Genomic DNA, 14,268 nt, shown 5'->3' with positions numbered 1-14,268 from the left:
TCTGGAGAAGGGGGTAGGGCAGTGCTGAGGAATCACCTGGGGCAGGTGCAGCTCCTGCAGGCTGGGGAGGGGGAATGGCCAGAGCCCCCAGCAAGGGCCAGCCCTGGCACTGACCCTCTGCTTGCCCAAGGGGCCACTCTGAGCCCACCACGAGCCCAGGGGGGGCCTTTGCCCAGGGCCCCTCCCCAGGGGCAGCAGCTGGAGCTGTTCCTGTGGCTGCTCCAGCATCCAAGGGCTGGAAGGAGCTGGGAGGGAACTGGTCTGACTGGGAGCAGCTGGGAGTGTGGGGGGTCCACAGGGCCCCAGTCCCAGCAGTGACAATCTGGGGGACCCCAGAGCTGCTCCAGGAGGGTCAAACTGGGAATTTCCTTCCCTGTGAGGATGCCTTTGCTGCTGGGGTGCATCCAGAACACCTCTTTTCCTAGGAGATGAGGAGAAATAATTCATTGCTGACCTGTTCAGACAATCCTCCACACAGCCCTTCCCACTGTCATCCTCTGGTTTCTTACAATTGCAGGTGGTGGCCTCGTAGCCAGAGAGAGGTTTGACATCCACATAGACATCTAGAGGAAAGAAAAAAGAAAGAAAAGAAAAAACAAACCCAAATAGGGAAAATAATTATTTTCAGGTGAAAAAACAAAACTGTTTAGCTACAATATTTTCATTCCAATCAGTAAAGTAAAAAAAAACAGGTGGAAGTGTCTTTGGTAGTACAAAGAGAAGGAGAGAAAGGAGGGTATCACATGAAAATTTCACAGTTATCACAATTTAGTAATAAGATTTTACTTACTGGAACGGATTTTTTTATAAAGTGGGACATCTGGCTTTTTATACAACTAAAAGGAAGAGAAAGAAAATTTTAATACATTGCATAAGTGCATTTGTTATTCAAAAGGATCAGGGAAATCATGTTCTGTACATAGGGAACTGTTCTGTAATCATTACTAGAAATCTGTGTTCTCTTCTCTAGGCTCAGACTGCATTAACAAACAGGTCACAAAAAGGACCTGAATAAGGAGAATTTGGGCTTGGTGAAAGAGTGGAGCAGTTTGTTATCCACATTATTTATTCTGTCTGCCCAGAGCAATGTGGGAAACAGCTGTCCCGAGGACAGGCTCCTCTGAACAGGGCTTAGAAGAAGAGGAATTATTTATACCTACTTTGGAGAAACCATCTTTGGTGGAATCACCATGTGCCAATGCTTAAAAAAGTGAAAACAAGAAATCAAGGTGCTGATTTATCAAAGTGACTCTATGATCTTAAGGGGTTTTTTCCAATCTAAAGGATTCTGGGGTTCTATAAGAACTGTGAGTACAGGTGGGAGCCACGAGAAATGCAGATTCATCTTCTCTACAGAGGAGCTTCCTCTGCAGATGGAGATGATGGGAAGGGAAAGGGGAGTTTCCATCACAATTCATAATTCCATATTCCAGCCTTTCAAACAAGCTTTAAGGAATAATTTCCAATTATTTGCTATTTCACACACATTTCCTGCACTAAGAACCTTCCCTCAGTGACCCCTGTGGCCCACAGGAACAACCCAGACATCTCCACACCCTTGCACAGAGAAACTCCTCTGCAAGGGCCTCCAATATTCCAGGGAGAGCTGGAAAATGTCAAGGAAAGAGATTCCATGTATTTATTACTTATAAAATACTGAAGAGATGAGAAAGGCCATCGTCAATACATGGCAAGAAAGTGTCCCCAGTGCTCCTGAGGATCAGATTCCAGGGGTGTTGGAGTGCAGCTGGAGCCACAGCACCTGGGAATGTGTCCTGCTCATTTACATGCTCAAGTTACACGTCTGAGAGCACTTTCTCACCACAGAGCTGAGGGCAGATTCTCCCATCAGCTTTAAATCCTGTGGTAAATCACTTGGTGGAATCATCTCAGGGGAAAAAAAAAAAAAAAAAATCCTATTTTTAAGCTTGCACATATTTAAAGCTCTTTAAAAAGAACGAGACTGTTAAACAGTTTTTCTTCTTTCCTCAGTACGAAAATTTCAGCTTGCAATTGAAAAATAAATTCCACTCTGCTGGGATTGATCCAAGAAAAATAAGGCCTGAAATTTCTCAGTGCTGCTGGCAGTACATCCGAATTCTCCCGAGGCGTGTCTGAAACCAGCTCCCCACACAGAGCAGCACTGCCAAAATAAAAGTCTGCAGCCAAATTAACGACTTTTGTCAGAGCAGAAACTCACAGGGTTGCTATTTTGCAGGAGATGGAATAATGGGAATTTTTAACATTAAATACATATGCAAATCCCTTTTCCCCTCACACAGCGGCAGCAACAAGAAACCCCCCCAGCTGGGATGTGTGAACACAGCTCTGAGTGCTGCTGTTTCCTTCTGATCCCAATCTTGGCAACCCTGTGACTTCTTATCTCGTACCTGGTTGTGTTTCCACTGCCAGAGGATGTCGTAAGGCAGCTGGAAGTCGATTCTCTTTTGTCTGAGGTACTTCCCTGAAAGAAAAAGGTTTGTAAGTGGCACACACTCACAGCCACGTGTCCTGAGAGAATGGGAGCTGCTCCCAGGCACCTGGCCAGGCTCTGACAGGGCCTCTCAGGGCTGGAGAGCAGAAAGGAGAGGGGCAGAACCCTCTGAGAATGTTCTGGATGTCAGGGAAGAGCCCCCAGGACACAGCCCCAGGTCCTGCTCTCCTGTCCCCCTCAGGAGGGGCCTCCACGGACAGGGAGGGATGGGAAGGAGCTGGCTCAGACCCCACCACAGCCAAGCCTGGATAGGACTGAGCACAGTCCTGACAGGACTGACCATGACCCCTGACACCACTGACCACAGCACCTGGAACAAGTGACCACAGCACCTGGAACAACTGACCACAACACCTGGAACAACTGACCACAGCACCTGACACAACTGACCACAGCACCTGGAACAACTGATCATAACACCTGGAACAACTGACCACAACACCTGACACAACTGACCACAGCACCTGGAAAAACTGATCACAGCACCCGAAACAAGTGACCACAACACCTGGAACAACTGACCACAGCACCTGGAACAACTGACCACAACACCTGGAACAACTGACCACAACACCTGGAACAACTGACCACAGCACCTGGAACAACTGACCACAGCATCTGGAAGAGCTGATCAGAACACCTGGAAAAACTGACCATAGCACCTGACACAACTGACCACAACACCTGGAACAACTGACCACAGCACCTGGAACAACTGACCACAGCATCTGGAACAACTGACCACAGCACCTGGAACAACTGACCACAGCACCCGAAACAACTGACCACAGCACCTGGAACAACTGACCACAGCATCTGGAACAACTGACCACAGCACCTGAAACAACTGACCACAACACCTGGAACAACTGACCACAGCACCTGGAACAACTGATCATAACACCTGACACAACTGATCATAACACCTGACACAACTGACCACAGCACCTGGAATTGCTGACCACAACACCTGGAACAACTGACCACAGCACCTGGAAGAACTGACCACAACACTTCTCAGGACTGATCACAACACCTGACAGAACTGACCACAGCCCTGTCCTCGAAGCTGACATGTTCTCCTGGGTTTTCCTGTGCACAATCCAACACTTTGACATTCAGGACAAGACCTGCACCACCCATGCAGGCTGGTAAATCACAATATTGTACTCAAAGAAATCAAATCAGTTTTGAAAATAGTCTCCCAGCCTGTTCCCGTGACCTTTACCAGAAGAGATTTAAGAATGAATTCAGACTTGGCAAACACATTCCTAGATTTTTTGGAAAGGCTTCAAGGGGATCTGTATTTTCAGCAATAACTGGAACTCGTTTTAGACAGGAGTTCCTGCTTTCACTGCAGATTTTGGCTCTGTTCTATCATTCCCTGTCACCCCTAAAGGACACAGACCCATTACATCATTCACACCAGTCCCGAGGGCTGACACTGCTTGGTTCTAGCCAGGATTCAACATTCTCTGATCATTTTGCTGGAATCCCATGTCACAAAACTGCAGGGAGCAGAGTGCCTAGGATGAGGTGTCAAGCCCAGGCCTGATTTTTTTTTCCCCCAGCTTTTCTAACTGTTAACAAGTGCCTTTATATTCCTCCAGCAATGCTCTGTGGGTTCATATAAATTCACATGCATACCCTCACCACTGGAAAATAAAACCGGTAATGTTTTCCTTACAATTTACCCCTAAATTACTTTCCATTTTCAATGCCTTATTCATCCCTAGCAGGTTCCAGGAAAGAGCTAAATCTGCTGGGAATTTGCTTTCACTTCTATGACCTCAGCAGGCCAAACAAAAGGCTCTTTCAGGTGCCCTGGCACTGAGCCCCAGCGAAGGGAAGGTGCCTCCAGCCCTCCTCGAGTGGGCATTAGTGCAGTGCCCTGGCAGATCCCCATCCCTGGTCACTGCTCTGGGGTTAAAACATCCCCAGGCATCCCTGGAGCCACTGGAGCAGGACCAACAGCGTGGTTTGGGAACCTGGTGAACCTGGTTTTACGATCCCATTCGAAAAGGAGCTGAACAAGGGCACGTTTTGAAGAATTTCAATTGTCACCTTCAGCTCTGAAACCTGTTTTGTGGCTCCTGATTCACACAGATCTGTGCAACTGTTCTGCTGTGCAGCTGTGCAGGGAGCCAAGCAGATCAGTTACAGAAGACAAACCAGTGACAGTGTGAGCTTGATGGGACAAAGATTCCTGCTGACCAACGTGAAATTCCCCAAACCCACTGGGCATGACAGGACTTGCAACAAGAAATCACAGCACTTCAAAAGCTGAAACAATTACCCCAGAATTAGGAAATTACTCAATCTTGGCTTAACCTGGGAAATGGTATGAGCTGCAAACAGTGGGAGCTGGGGACAATCTCCCCAGCACAGTCCCTGGGAGCAGAATCCTGAGCTCCATCCCCTCTGAGGGCCTGGGACAGACCTGGGTTGTGGTTTCTTCCCACAAATACTTCCCTGGAAGTGTTCAAGGCCAGGGACAGGGTTTGGAGCAGACTGGGTTATGGAAGGCCATGGAACAGGATGGAACAAGATGACCTTTAAGGTCCTTTCCCATCCAAACCATTCCATGATTCTGTGATTCTGTGAAATCCTAAACCCCATTTTTTTCCTAGCTGAGACCTAAAAATGGGGATAAAGTAAAAACAAAGATAACAGCAAAGCTTTTAATTCTTCCACCCTTTTACCCCTGTGTAAAGACAGGCACCATTAAGCCCATGGGGACATGGAGAAATTTATCATTTCATGCTCAGCCTTTGGGATTTAAATAGTGATAATTGCCTGTGGCTATTCTGATGGAATTTTACTTTGAGGTGGAGACTATTGCTCTGCATTTCATCCAGGGACTGTCACAGTTAAATCAGGTTTTCAACTAGAATGGTATTTCTGACACACAAAAAATCAAGAACAATGTTTTAAGCTAAAAAAAAAGCCTCTTGAGTCAAACAGGGGAACAGAGGGATGAGCTGGCAAAGTTCATGTGCCAAAAGCAGCCACGAGTGACCTGGCAAGGGATAAAAACCAGAGAAAGGCAGAACCCCAGTGCCACATTTGTCTCCCAACAATGAGAACACAGGTGAGATACCCACCAACGTGGATTGGGGCTGGGAACAGCCCGTGCTCGTGCTCCCCTGGGGTGTATTCCAGCTTCTCCTTCTTCAGCTGGATCAGGCGGCTCTTGGGGCTGTGGAGGACAGGGACACAACCAAAACATCACAATGGGGAACATCTGTCACTTGAAAGAAATGCATTTTTTTGTTTTAGTTAAGGAACAAATGTCTGGAGCATCAGGCAAGAGAGTAATAATAGAAATGGCCAAGGAACTGCTTTCCAGGTTGTCTGTCAAAAACACTGATCCCAGCCCTCCCACAATGGAATCTTCTCCATAAATGCTGCTAAGGCAACACCCAGTGGGACACCATTGACTTTAAATGCCCAGCATGTGATATAAAAGTAATAACTAAAACTACACAAATAAAAGAGGACTGGAAGATCGTATCTGGTGGTTTTGCTAAGGAATTGGACACATGACACACGTACAGCCCATGCTCTCCCACTTCCCTAAGTGCAAATACTCATGTGCTGCCCTTTAGAAGGTTGTTCATTAGGAAAGGCAGAGAAAGAACAGAAATCAGAGTTAGAAAAAGCAATGAGACATCCCTTTGGAGAAAGAAAAACTGGAGTATGAAATCAAAATGGTTGTATGGGTCAGGCAGGTGACAGCTCTGTAATCTGGTGTTTATAAACATCTCCTCCTGGTCAACAACAAACCTTGGAAAATAGAATCTGATGTGGTTTTATTTAGAACTACAGTCCTGCAACATTCAAAGGAGACTTCTAAATGTTAAATATACCAAAGATTAAATGATATTGAAGCCTATTGAAGTTTACTGAAGTTTTTTAAGGGATCTGTTTTAATAACTGGACAAATAACAGAAAGATGGCTCAATAAAAGAAGTGATATTATTGTTTAGCTAGAAAATGCAAGTTAAAAACAGATTCTGAGATACAGATATCAACAACTGGAAATACTTAGGAAGAAAATCTTCTGTGTGAGGATGGTGAGGCCCTGGCAGCAGCTGTGGCTGCCCCATCCCTGGATGTGTTTAAGGCCAGATTAGATGGGGCTTGGAGCAGCCTGGGGTAGTGGGAGGTGTCCCTGCCATGGCAGAAGATGGAACAAGATGAATTTTCAAACCCAAACCATTCCATGATTCTGTGATTCCAAGCAGGCCAGTTAGACCTGGGTGAGACCTTGCCAATAATCAGGGAAACGACACTTTCCACCAGCCCAGGTGGGCACCTACAACAGGGAGCTGGGGAGGACATTCCTGGGCATCTGACAGACTGAAACATAAGCCTGGCTACACAAAAGGTCGGATTTGATGATCTTGGAGGTTTCTTCTAACCTTAAAGATCCTACAAGAAACACTTCCCACTCTATAGTCCATTGCCTAAAGCTGCTTGGTTGAGTTTCTCTAAGTGATTTGTAATTTTCCCCTGAGGAGCAGTGGAGGAGCAGCTCCAATCTCTGCTCTGTGTGAGCAGGGACAGCACCTGAGGGAAGGACTGGAGCTGTGCCAGGGGAGTTTAGGCTGGATATCAGTAAAATATCTTCCCTCAGGCACTGCCCAGGCTCCCCAGGGAATGGGCATGGCCCCAAGGCTGCCAGAGCTCCAGGAACCTTTGGACACAGCTCTCAGGCACATGGTGGGATTGCTGGGGCTGTGCATGGCCAGCAGTTGGACTCCATGATCTCTGTGGGGCTTTTCCAACTCAAGAACACTCAAAGTTCCAAATATTTACACTAAAGAAAAGGAGAAGAGTCTCTCAGCTCTCTCCTAAGGCAACAGATGAAACTGTGAGATTTGAACATTGTGTACAGCAGTGACAGACCATCCACGTGGCAAAGTTTTAGCACATCTCTTTAAAACACTTTGGTCAGACTGAGATCTTTGTTTCCTCCTTCCTGACCCTTTCACTGATTCCTCCACTCTACTACAGAGAGAGATTACAGCAGGAGCAGCTGATAAACTACTGGCAGTTTCCCAGTGGTCTCTGTAACAGTCTGAAGTGGTCTATGACATAGTGAGAAATTTCCTCTCTTTTCAATCTGTCAGATCATGTTGGAACAGAAGCACAAATTCCTGATTCATTTGTTCAGATGGCATCAGAAAACAAGTGTGACTACAAAGGGAAGGGAAAGAGAGAGGTGTACACATTCTAGTGGACACCAGACTGCAAACCAACCAGTGGGAAAAATAAAGAAATGCTGGAGTTTTTCACCCTAAACATCTCAGAGAAAACAGAGATGAACTTCACTGAACTGTGAAATGAGCTGGGTGCATATCTGAAATTCTTCCACACAGAAGATGAGCAGTTGTCACCACTCAGCCAATGCAAACAGGAACCTAATGACCCTTCTCAGCAGACACTGCTCAGCTCCTGCTCAGAACCTGCACACATCCAGCTCTCCCAGCACCTGGATTGCCAGGACCATTAAGACTCTTGAATAAATCTCTTACCTTCTTCAAAGCTGATAATCAGAAACACTTTGACTGCTCGAGGCTGCCTTCTGACTGGGGTTACATCTTACATCCTCCCTGGGTCAGGTTCTGACAATTATCATGCACGAAATTTTCCACAGCCTTCAATTAAGTTGATGGTTTTATTTCTTTACTCATGAGTGGCAGCTCTTTATGGCTCTAGGTGAAAGGAGAGTTTCCCCTGGATTATCAGAGAGCAGTTTTGCTCTGTTTTACTTACTCTGTTGTTTTGTACACATCAGAGTAGAGCCCAGCCTTCTGGTACTTCTTCTTTGGGGGTCGAGGGGCTTTCTTCTCACGCTGGGTTAGAGGAGGCAAAGGCTGCTCAGGGGTTTCAGATTCAGGTGGTTTCCCAAGGGCCTCATGTGGACTGGGAGGTTCAGCTACTGTCTCAGAGAAACTGGAAGAAAAAGTAGAGTTAAAAAAAATCACCTTCCCATTAAGATCATCTCACAGTATTTCATTATTCCTCTCTCAAATCTGGTCAGCAGAAAAAGTCCTTGCTTCTGAATTCCTGGGTGTCTCAACCACTTAAAAAAATGCAACCCAATGATCATGATCAAGTGGGGGTTAAGCATAATCATAAGAAAAGTATGATTTTTTTGGTGATATTATTATTACTAAAAGAATGTTGTTTGTACTGCTGATGTTTATCCCTTGGAGCCTCAGCTGAGTAATTCAGAAGGCAGCTCTTGCTCTCTGCTTTTGCACTCTAAAACCAGCACGTGGTAACCCTTTCCTCAGCCTTCAGGAGAGCCACAGAGCAGCCCCTGCACACGTGGTGCCAGCAGCACCCTCACAGCACCCATTTCTGGAAAGGAGAACTCCTGACAGAGTTTGATCTGTTTACTGATGACTCTGGGGACAAGTGTCAGAAGATGAGATCAGAGAGAGGTTTTTGGTGTGTGCCTTTACCACTGACTGTACAGGTGCTCCTCCTTGCTGCTTTAGCTTTACTCTTTATCTCCTGTACATCACTTGACCTCACTTTACATCCTGTGTTGCCTGTATTTGTTTGTGAGCTATGTGAGTAGATCCCATGGCACAGCCAACTCTTCAGGGCTCCTTATTCCACACAGGAGGAAGGAACAATCTGTGGCACCTCATCAGTAACCCAGTTACCAACTCCTTAAATGTATCCCTCACCAACACAAGCACAGAACCAACCATTTTAGATCACCTGAGATTTCCATTTCTGGGGTGTGCTGAGTGACTGAGGAAGGCCCTGAACACAGTTAACGCTGACATGCTGGTTCCCTCTACACTGAACGCCTTAATAAAATCAGGCAGAACATTCCCTCAATAATCAAAATGTTCTAAAACCAACTGAGGTACAAAACTGCAAGGGAATCACCTCTTATTGCTCTCCTGCTCATCTTCAGGCAAAGACTTGTGTCTCTTCCTGGCCTGTTCCTCCGGCAGCCACCTCTTCCTCTTCCAACCTTTGCGGTGGTCAGGGTTTAGATTCACGCTCTGCACCACGGCTTCGATGACATCTGTGATGGTGTCTGGCCCCAGGTGCAGGGGGCTGCTGCTCTGCTCCCTGTCCTCCAGCTCCTGGCTGACCAGCCTGGCTGCCTGGAATGCCTGCATGGACACCACGGCCTGCATCGGGTACTTGCGCGGCCGCCCCGGCCGCCGCTTCACGAAGTTATTCCCGGTCCGCGACTGCCTCTGCAGCTTTTTGGCTTTCAGGATTTTGTTGACGTGGTCCAGATTTTTTTTTGTCGCCAGGATCTTGTTGTAATTGCACATTTTCCTCGCTTGGCGCTGCATGGCCTCCACCACGCTCCTCTTGAGGTGCCGTGGGGAGTAGCTGCCGGGCAGGCGCTCCTGCAGCAGGGAGATGCCGTCGCTGCCGGCCATGGCCGGAGCCCCCAGCCCGTCCTGCTTGCCCAGGGCTCTCTCCCGGGAGTGGTTCCGGGCAGGGCTGGCCGCTGCAGGGCCAGACACGTTGGCCATGACGGCTTCCAAGGTCTTGTCCAGCGTGGGTGGCCCGTCCTGCTGGGCCATGCGCTGCAGCAGCGTGTCCACCGAGTCCTCGGCCGCCGGGGCCAGGCGCGCGCCCCGGGCCGGTCCTGCCACCCCTGAAACACAGACAGGGCTGGAGTTGGTGCCTTTGGATTTCAGCTTTTGTATTTTTCCTGCACTTCTTTGGTGTATAACTCTAAACTCCATATACAGTGAGCTGCTGCTTTCCCATTTTGGGCAGACACAACAATTCCTCTGGGAATCAAGGACACCCCACTGCCTCAGGAAATGGAAACAAAAGGGAGTTGGGGGAGCAAATTTGGGGTAAATGACTTCATTACCTGAAGCTGTAATTGGAAAATTAACCTCCAATATGCAAATGGACCAAACTTATAAAAATCTGAAACCCATGACCCATCATCCATTTTGGGTGCAGCCCCTGGGGGGGCTTTGTCTGCCTGAAATGCACCTGAAGACCCCTCAATAAATATAACTGCTTTTAATTCTCTTAATTTTGTCTGATTTTAGGTAGCCCCAAGAAGGTTTCAAAGTGGGGATGGGACCAACAACATGGAGCTAAAACACAACAGCTGCAACAACTGACAGCATTTGTGTCCTGGGACTGCTCACAACGTTCTTTGACAAGATTCTGTCATATGGAGACAGGCCCAGTGACACAAATCAGCCACATTTTATATCATCACTTTTAACATACAATTATTTTCCCTTTATTTTCAATAATCCCCCACTTCTAACAGCAAAAAGCAATGAGGATTCACACAGTCCTCAAGTTTCTTTCTATTCAACACTAAAAATACAAAAACACATAAAAATTCAACCCTGATAAAAAATGGAGCAACAATTGAAATATTTTTAAACTCAGTTTTCTTTTTTTTATGGTTTGGAAGTACTGAAACAACTGTTTTCATTGCTCTTGCAGTTTTTTTATCAAATAGACAAGACTGATGATGGCAGAACTGACTGGATAAAGGTAAATCAAAGCACCTGGACAAAAGAGAAAGGCTAATTTACATAGGAAATAAATTCAGATCTGACTTTTAAAACTGTTAAATGGTTTAGAGATGAAGATTGGTGTTTGAAAAAGAAAGTTTCCAGGTCAACCATGTAGATTATGCTCCATTAAAAAGGGATTTCTTCCAAACTAAGAGCTTCCCAAAGCTGCCCTGCTACTCCTCAGTGATAACATTCCATCAGAAGAAATTCTTTCTGGAATGAAATGGATGCTGCCTTCTCATAAATACACCACAACTGCACATTAGCATTGACAAAATGTTACTGTAATTGTGGCCAATTACTTAGATCAGATCTGCTTAACCCAGCGGGGCCCAGGCTGGAGCCAGAGCAGCACGTCCTGGTGTCAAGGGAACTGTTAAAGAAGACAACAAAATGTGTTTATAAGGGGTTTGAGCACTTGACAGGAGGGAGTTTATTTGTTAGATGACAGAGATAAAGCACAACCAGTTTAAATATTTTCTAGACTTCCAGCTATTCTTGAAGAATTTTCTAGTTTAAATATTTTCTCATATTTTTCCAGTGCTCAGTAGTCCAATTGTGTTACTCTGGAGAGCACATTCCTCACTAAGATTCCAAAGTCAGGAGTTTGTAAGTGCAAATGAAAAGAAGCTTCAGAGATTTGGAGGAGGAAGAGTCAGTAAAACATGTTTTAAAAATCCTCTGGACAATGTTCTTCCCAGTGACAAGAGAAGCCTCCTGCCATGAGCTGACAGGGACACCCCAACAACTCCTCACTGGAAAGATTTACACTTTCAGATGAAATAAAGATAAATTACCCTTTGTTTTCTTCTGGCCTTTAGAGGCACATGGGGATGGAGCTGGGGCACCTGCTCAGTGACCCTCAACCAGCACCACGTCCCATGGGTGCCCTGGAATTGCTGCTGCTGCTTGGAAACTGATCCAGAGGGCTGGGACAGTGCAGGCTCTGATCCGGGACAGCTGCAGCTCCTCTCTGACAAACACACTGAAACCCACACGCATTCCAGATCCACGGATAATACAACAATGACTGATCTCCTCAGCTGCATCATCACTTCAGTGACTTTGAAGTTGACAAACTTGTGATTCATGTCATTCCAATGCTCCTGCACAAAACACTCCTCAACTTTAACACTTCCTATTCCCAGCTACAACAACTGCAGCTGCCCCTTTCAAGTGAGCGAGGGCAAGAAAGTGAATGAGAGGAAAAAGGAAGATTCCTTTCCCACTGCAAAGGACTTTCTGCAGCACAGGCTGAATGGAGCATCTGTTGCAAACATCTGTTTAAAGCAGGGAGGAAATGGCACTTTTGGCACATCCTTCCTAGATGGAAATCATAACTAGTTTTAAGTACCAATCCTAAGGATTTACGACATATTTGCAGTCAATCTGGGTGTCTAAGAATGTCTGAATTCTGGTAACGAGAGTGTTTTTGCAACTGAGCTTCTTACAAAATGGGTCAACCTGCTGGATTTTCTTCTGCCCAATCCTGGGGGAGCTCACATTTTATTTTTACAGAATCACAGAATGGTTTGGGTTGGAAGGGACCTTAAAGACCATCTTGTTCCAGCCCCCTGCCATGGGCAGGGACACCTTCCACTGGAGCAGGTTGCTCAGAGCCCACTCCAGCCTCTCCTGCTACCTGGAATAACCACTGGGTGACAACATGCAGGAAATCAACATCTGTGACAATGTGGGTAACAGATTTAGCACTGTCATAGGGGTAAAATGTGAGTCTGACCTCCTGACAAAACAAAGCTCAAACACACAGAGTCACAGAACCATGGAATCAGGCTGGAAAGATCTCCAAAAGCACTGAGCCCAGCCTGACCCTCCTGTGATCTGCCCAGGGGCAAGAACCCTCTGCCTCCAGAGCAGTGCCAGAGTCAGGCTATTCCCCAGGGAGGAATGAATTTATTCCTCTAATTCACTGATTAATGTCACAGGTCTGGATTAAAGCACTGAGCTCCACAAGGCCTAACTTAACCTGGTGAGGAACCAAACCCTACCCTGCCACAGCTGTGCTGCTGTTTCTCTGAGCACCTACTCTACAACCCAACCCACAGTCCTTGTACCCCAAAATGTCAGTGGAAAAACTCAGTATCTCCATGAGCTGAAGTTCTCAGAGCCATGCTGTCTCAGCTGGGTTTCAGGACAGGTCTGAGCACACAGTGATCCCAAAATCTAGCCCCCTGAGCAGGACTTGCCTGGAGAAGAAGTGCTCTCCGACGTGGATCTCTTCCTGGAAGGGCTGCAGTTTGTGCTCTCCGACTGCCTCTGCGAGGGTTTGTCCTGGCTTGGCAAAGTGCCTGCAAGGCAGATCAGGGAAAGGCACAAAACCATCATTTCAGTCTGGCTGTGCCAACAAACTCTGGTGTGGCTTCAGGAGCACCTGTGTGCTCCCATGAATGCAGGGGAAGGATGGAAAGGAAACACCAAGCAGGGACTTTGCACAGGCCAGTGGCAGAGGTAAACAAGCCATGAGTAAAGTGATATGTAAAATTAACCACCAGAATTAGCTTGAAAACACCCCCCCGTATTCCTACTCTTAACTGAACCCCCTCAAAATCTTTGATTTTCAGAAGAATTTGAAAAGACCTCCTGCAGATTACCAAGACCAACCACCCTGCTCAGGTTGCTCAGGGCCACCACATTCTGTTGGGTTTTCCACATCTGCAGTGACACGGATTCCATGATCTGCCATTCCCTCAGCCTCTCAGTGAACGCTTTTTCCTTCTGCACAAACACAATTCCCTGAACTCCCACAGGTGCCCTTTGTCTCCCCTGTCACTGGACACCACCAGGAGCAGTTTCACTCCTTTTGCTTCATTCCCTCCCTCCTGGAACATGGACACACTGGGAGGAGCCCCCTTTGTCCTTTGGGGACTGGCAGCAGGTACTGAGCAACTGCACCAGGCATCACTTGTGCTCCTTGGGCTTTATTTCCCACTGTCCTTTCCATGACAATTATTACCACTATTAATATTATATATAATTTTATTTAAATTATGAGAGTTCTTATCTCAAGCCACGAGTTTTACTTTTATTCCAACCTTTATTCCTCTGGGTTCAGGGAGCTGCTGAGCTGCCCAGGGGTTACACCCACAGCACTTCTGTCATCCCAGGGTGAGTTTTTCTCCTGAGCAACTCCAAGATGCATTGAATTCATAAAGTCTACACTAAACAAGTACCCCGGGAGTTGGGATTGAAAATAGAAATTAAACAGCG

General features: G+C 46.7%; 1 protein-coding gene across 2 annotated transcripts in view; it reads right to left on the bottom strand.

Moving 5' to 3' along the window:
- Positions 1-14,268, bottom strand: part of ASH1L (ASH1 like histone lysine methyltransferase) — a 55,828-nt gene that overhangs the window by 15,142 nt on the left and 26,418 nt on the right. For both annotated transcript variants that reach the window (XM_058860258.1, XM_058860259.1), the window contains exons 4-10: positions 13,248-13,349; positions 9,410-10,142; positions 8,276-8,455; positions 5,599-5,693; positions 2,391-2,464; positions 791-836; positions 455-563 (exon numbers count right to left, since the gene is read on the bottom strand). In XM_058860258.1, coding sequence (XP_058716241.1) covers positions 455-563; positions 791-836; positions 2,391-2,464; positions 5,599-5,693; positions 8,276-8,455; positions 9,410-10,142; positions 13,248-13,349 — 1,339 coding nt within the window. The remainder of the gene's footprint in view (positions 1-454; positions 564-790; positions 837-2,390; positions 2,465-5,598; positions 5,694-8,275; positions 8,456-9,409; positions 10,143-13,247; positions 13,350-14,268) is intronic.

The sequence above is a fragment of the Poecile atricapillus genome, chromosome 33, assembly GCF_030490865.1.
Source record: "Poecile atricapillus isolate bPoeAtr1 chromosome 33, bPoeAtr1.hap1, whole genome shotgun sequence".
Classification (NCBI taxonomy): Eukaryota; Metazoa; Chordata; class Aves; order Passeriformes; family Paridae; genus Poecile; species Poecile atricapillus.
The sequence above is the reverse complement of the archived record's forward strand: the minus strand, read 5'-3'. Positions and strand labels throughout refer to the sequence as shown.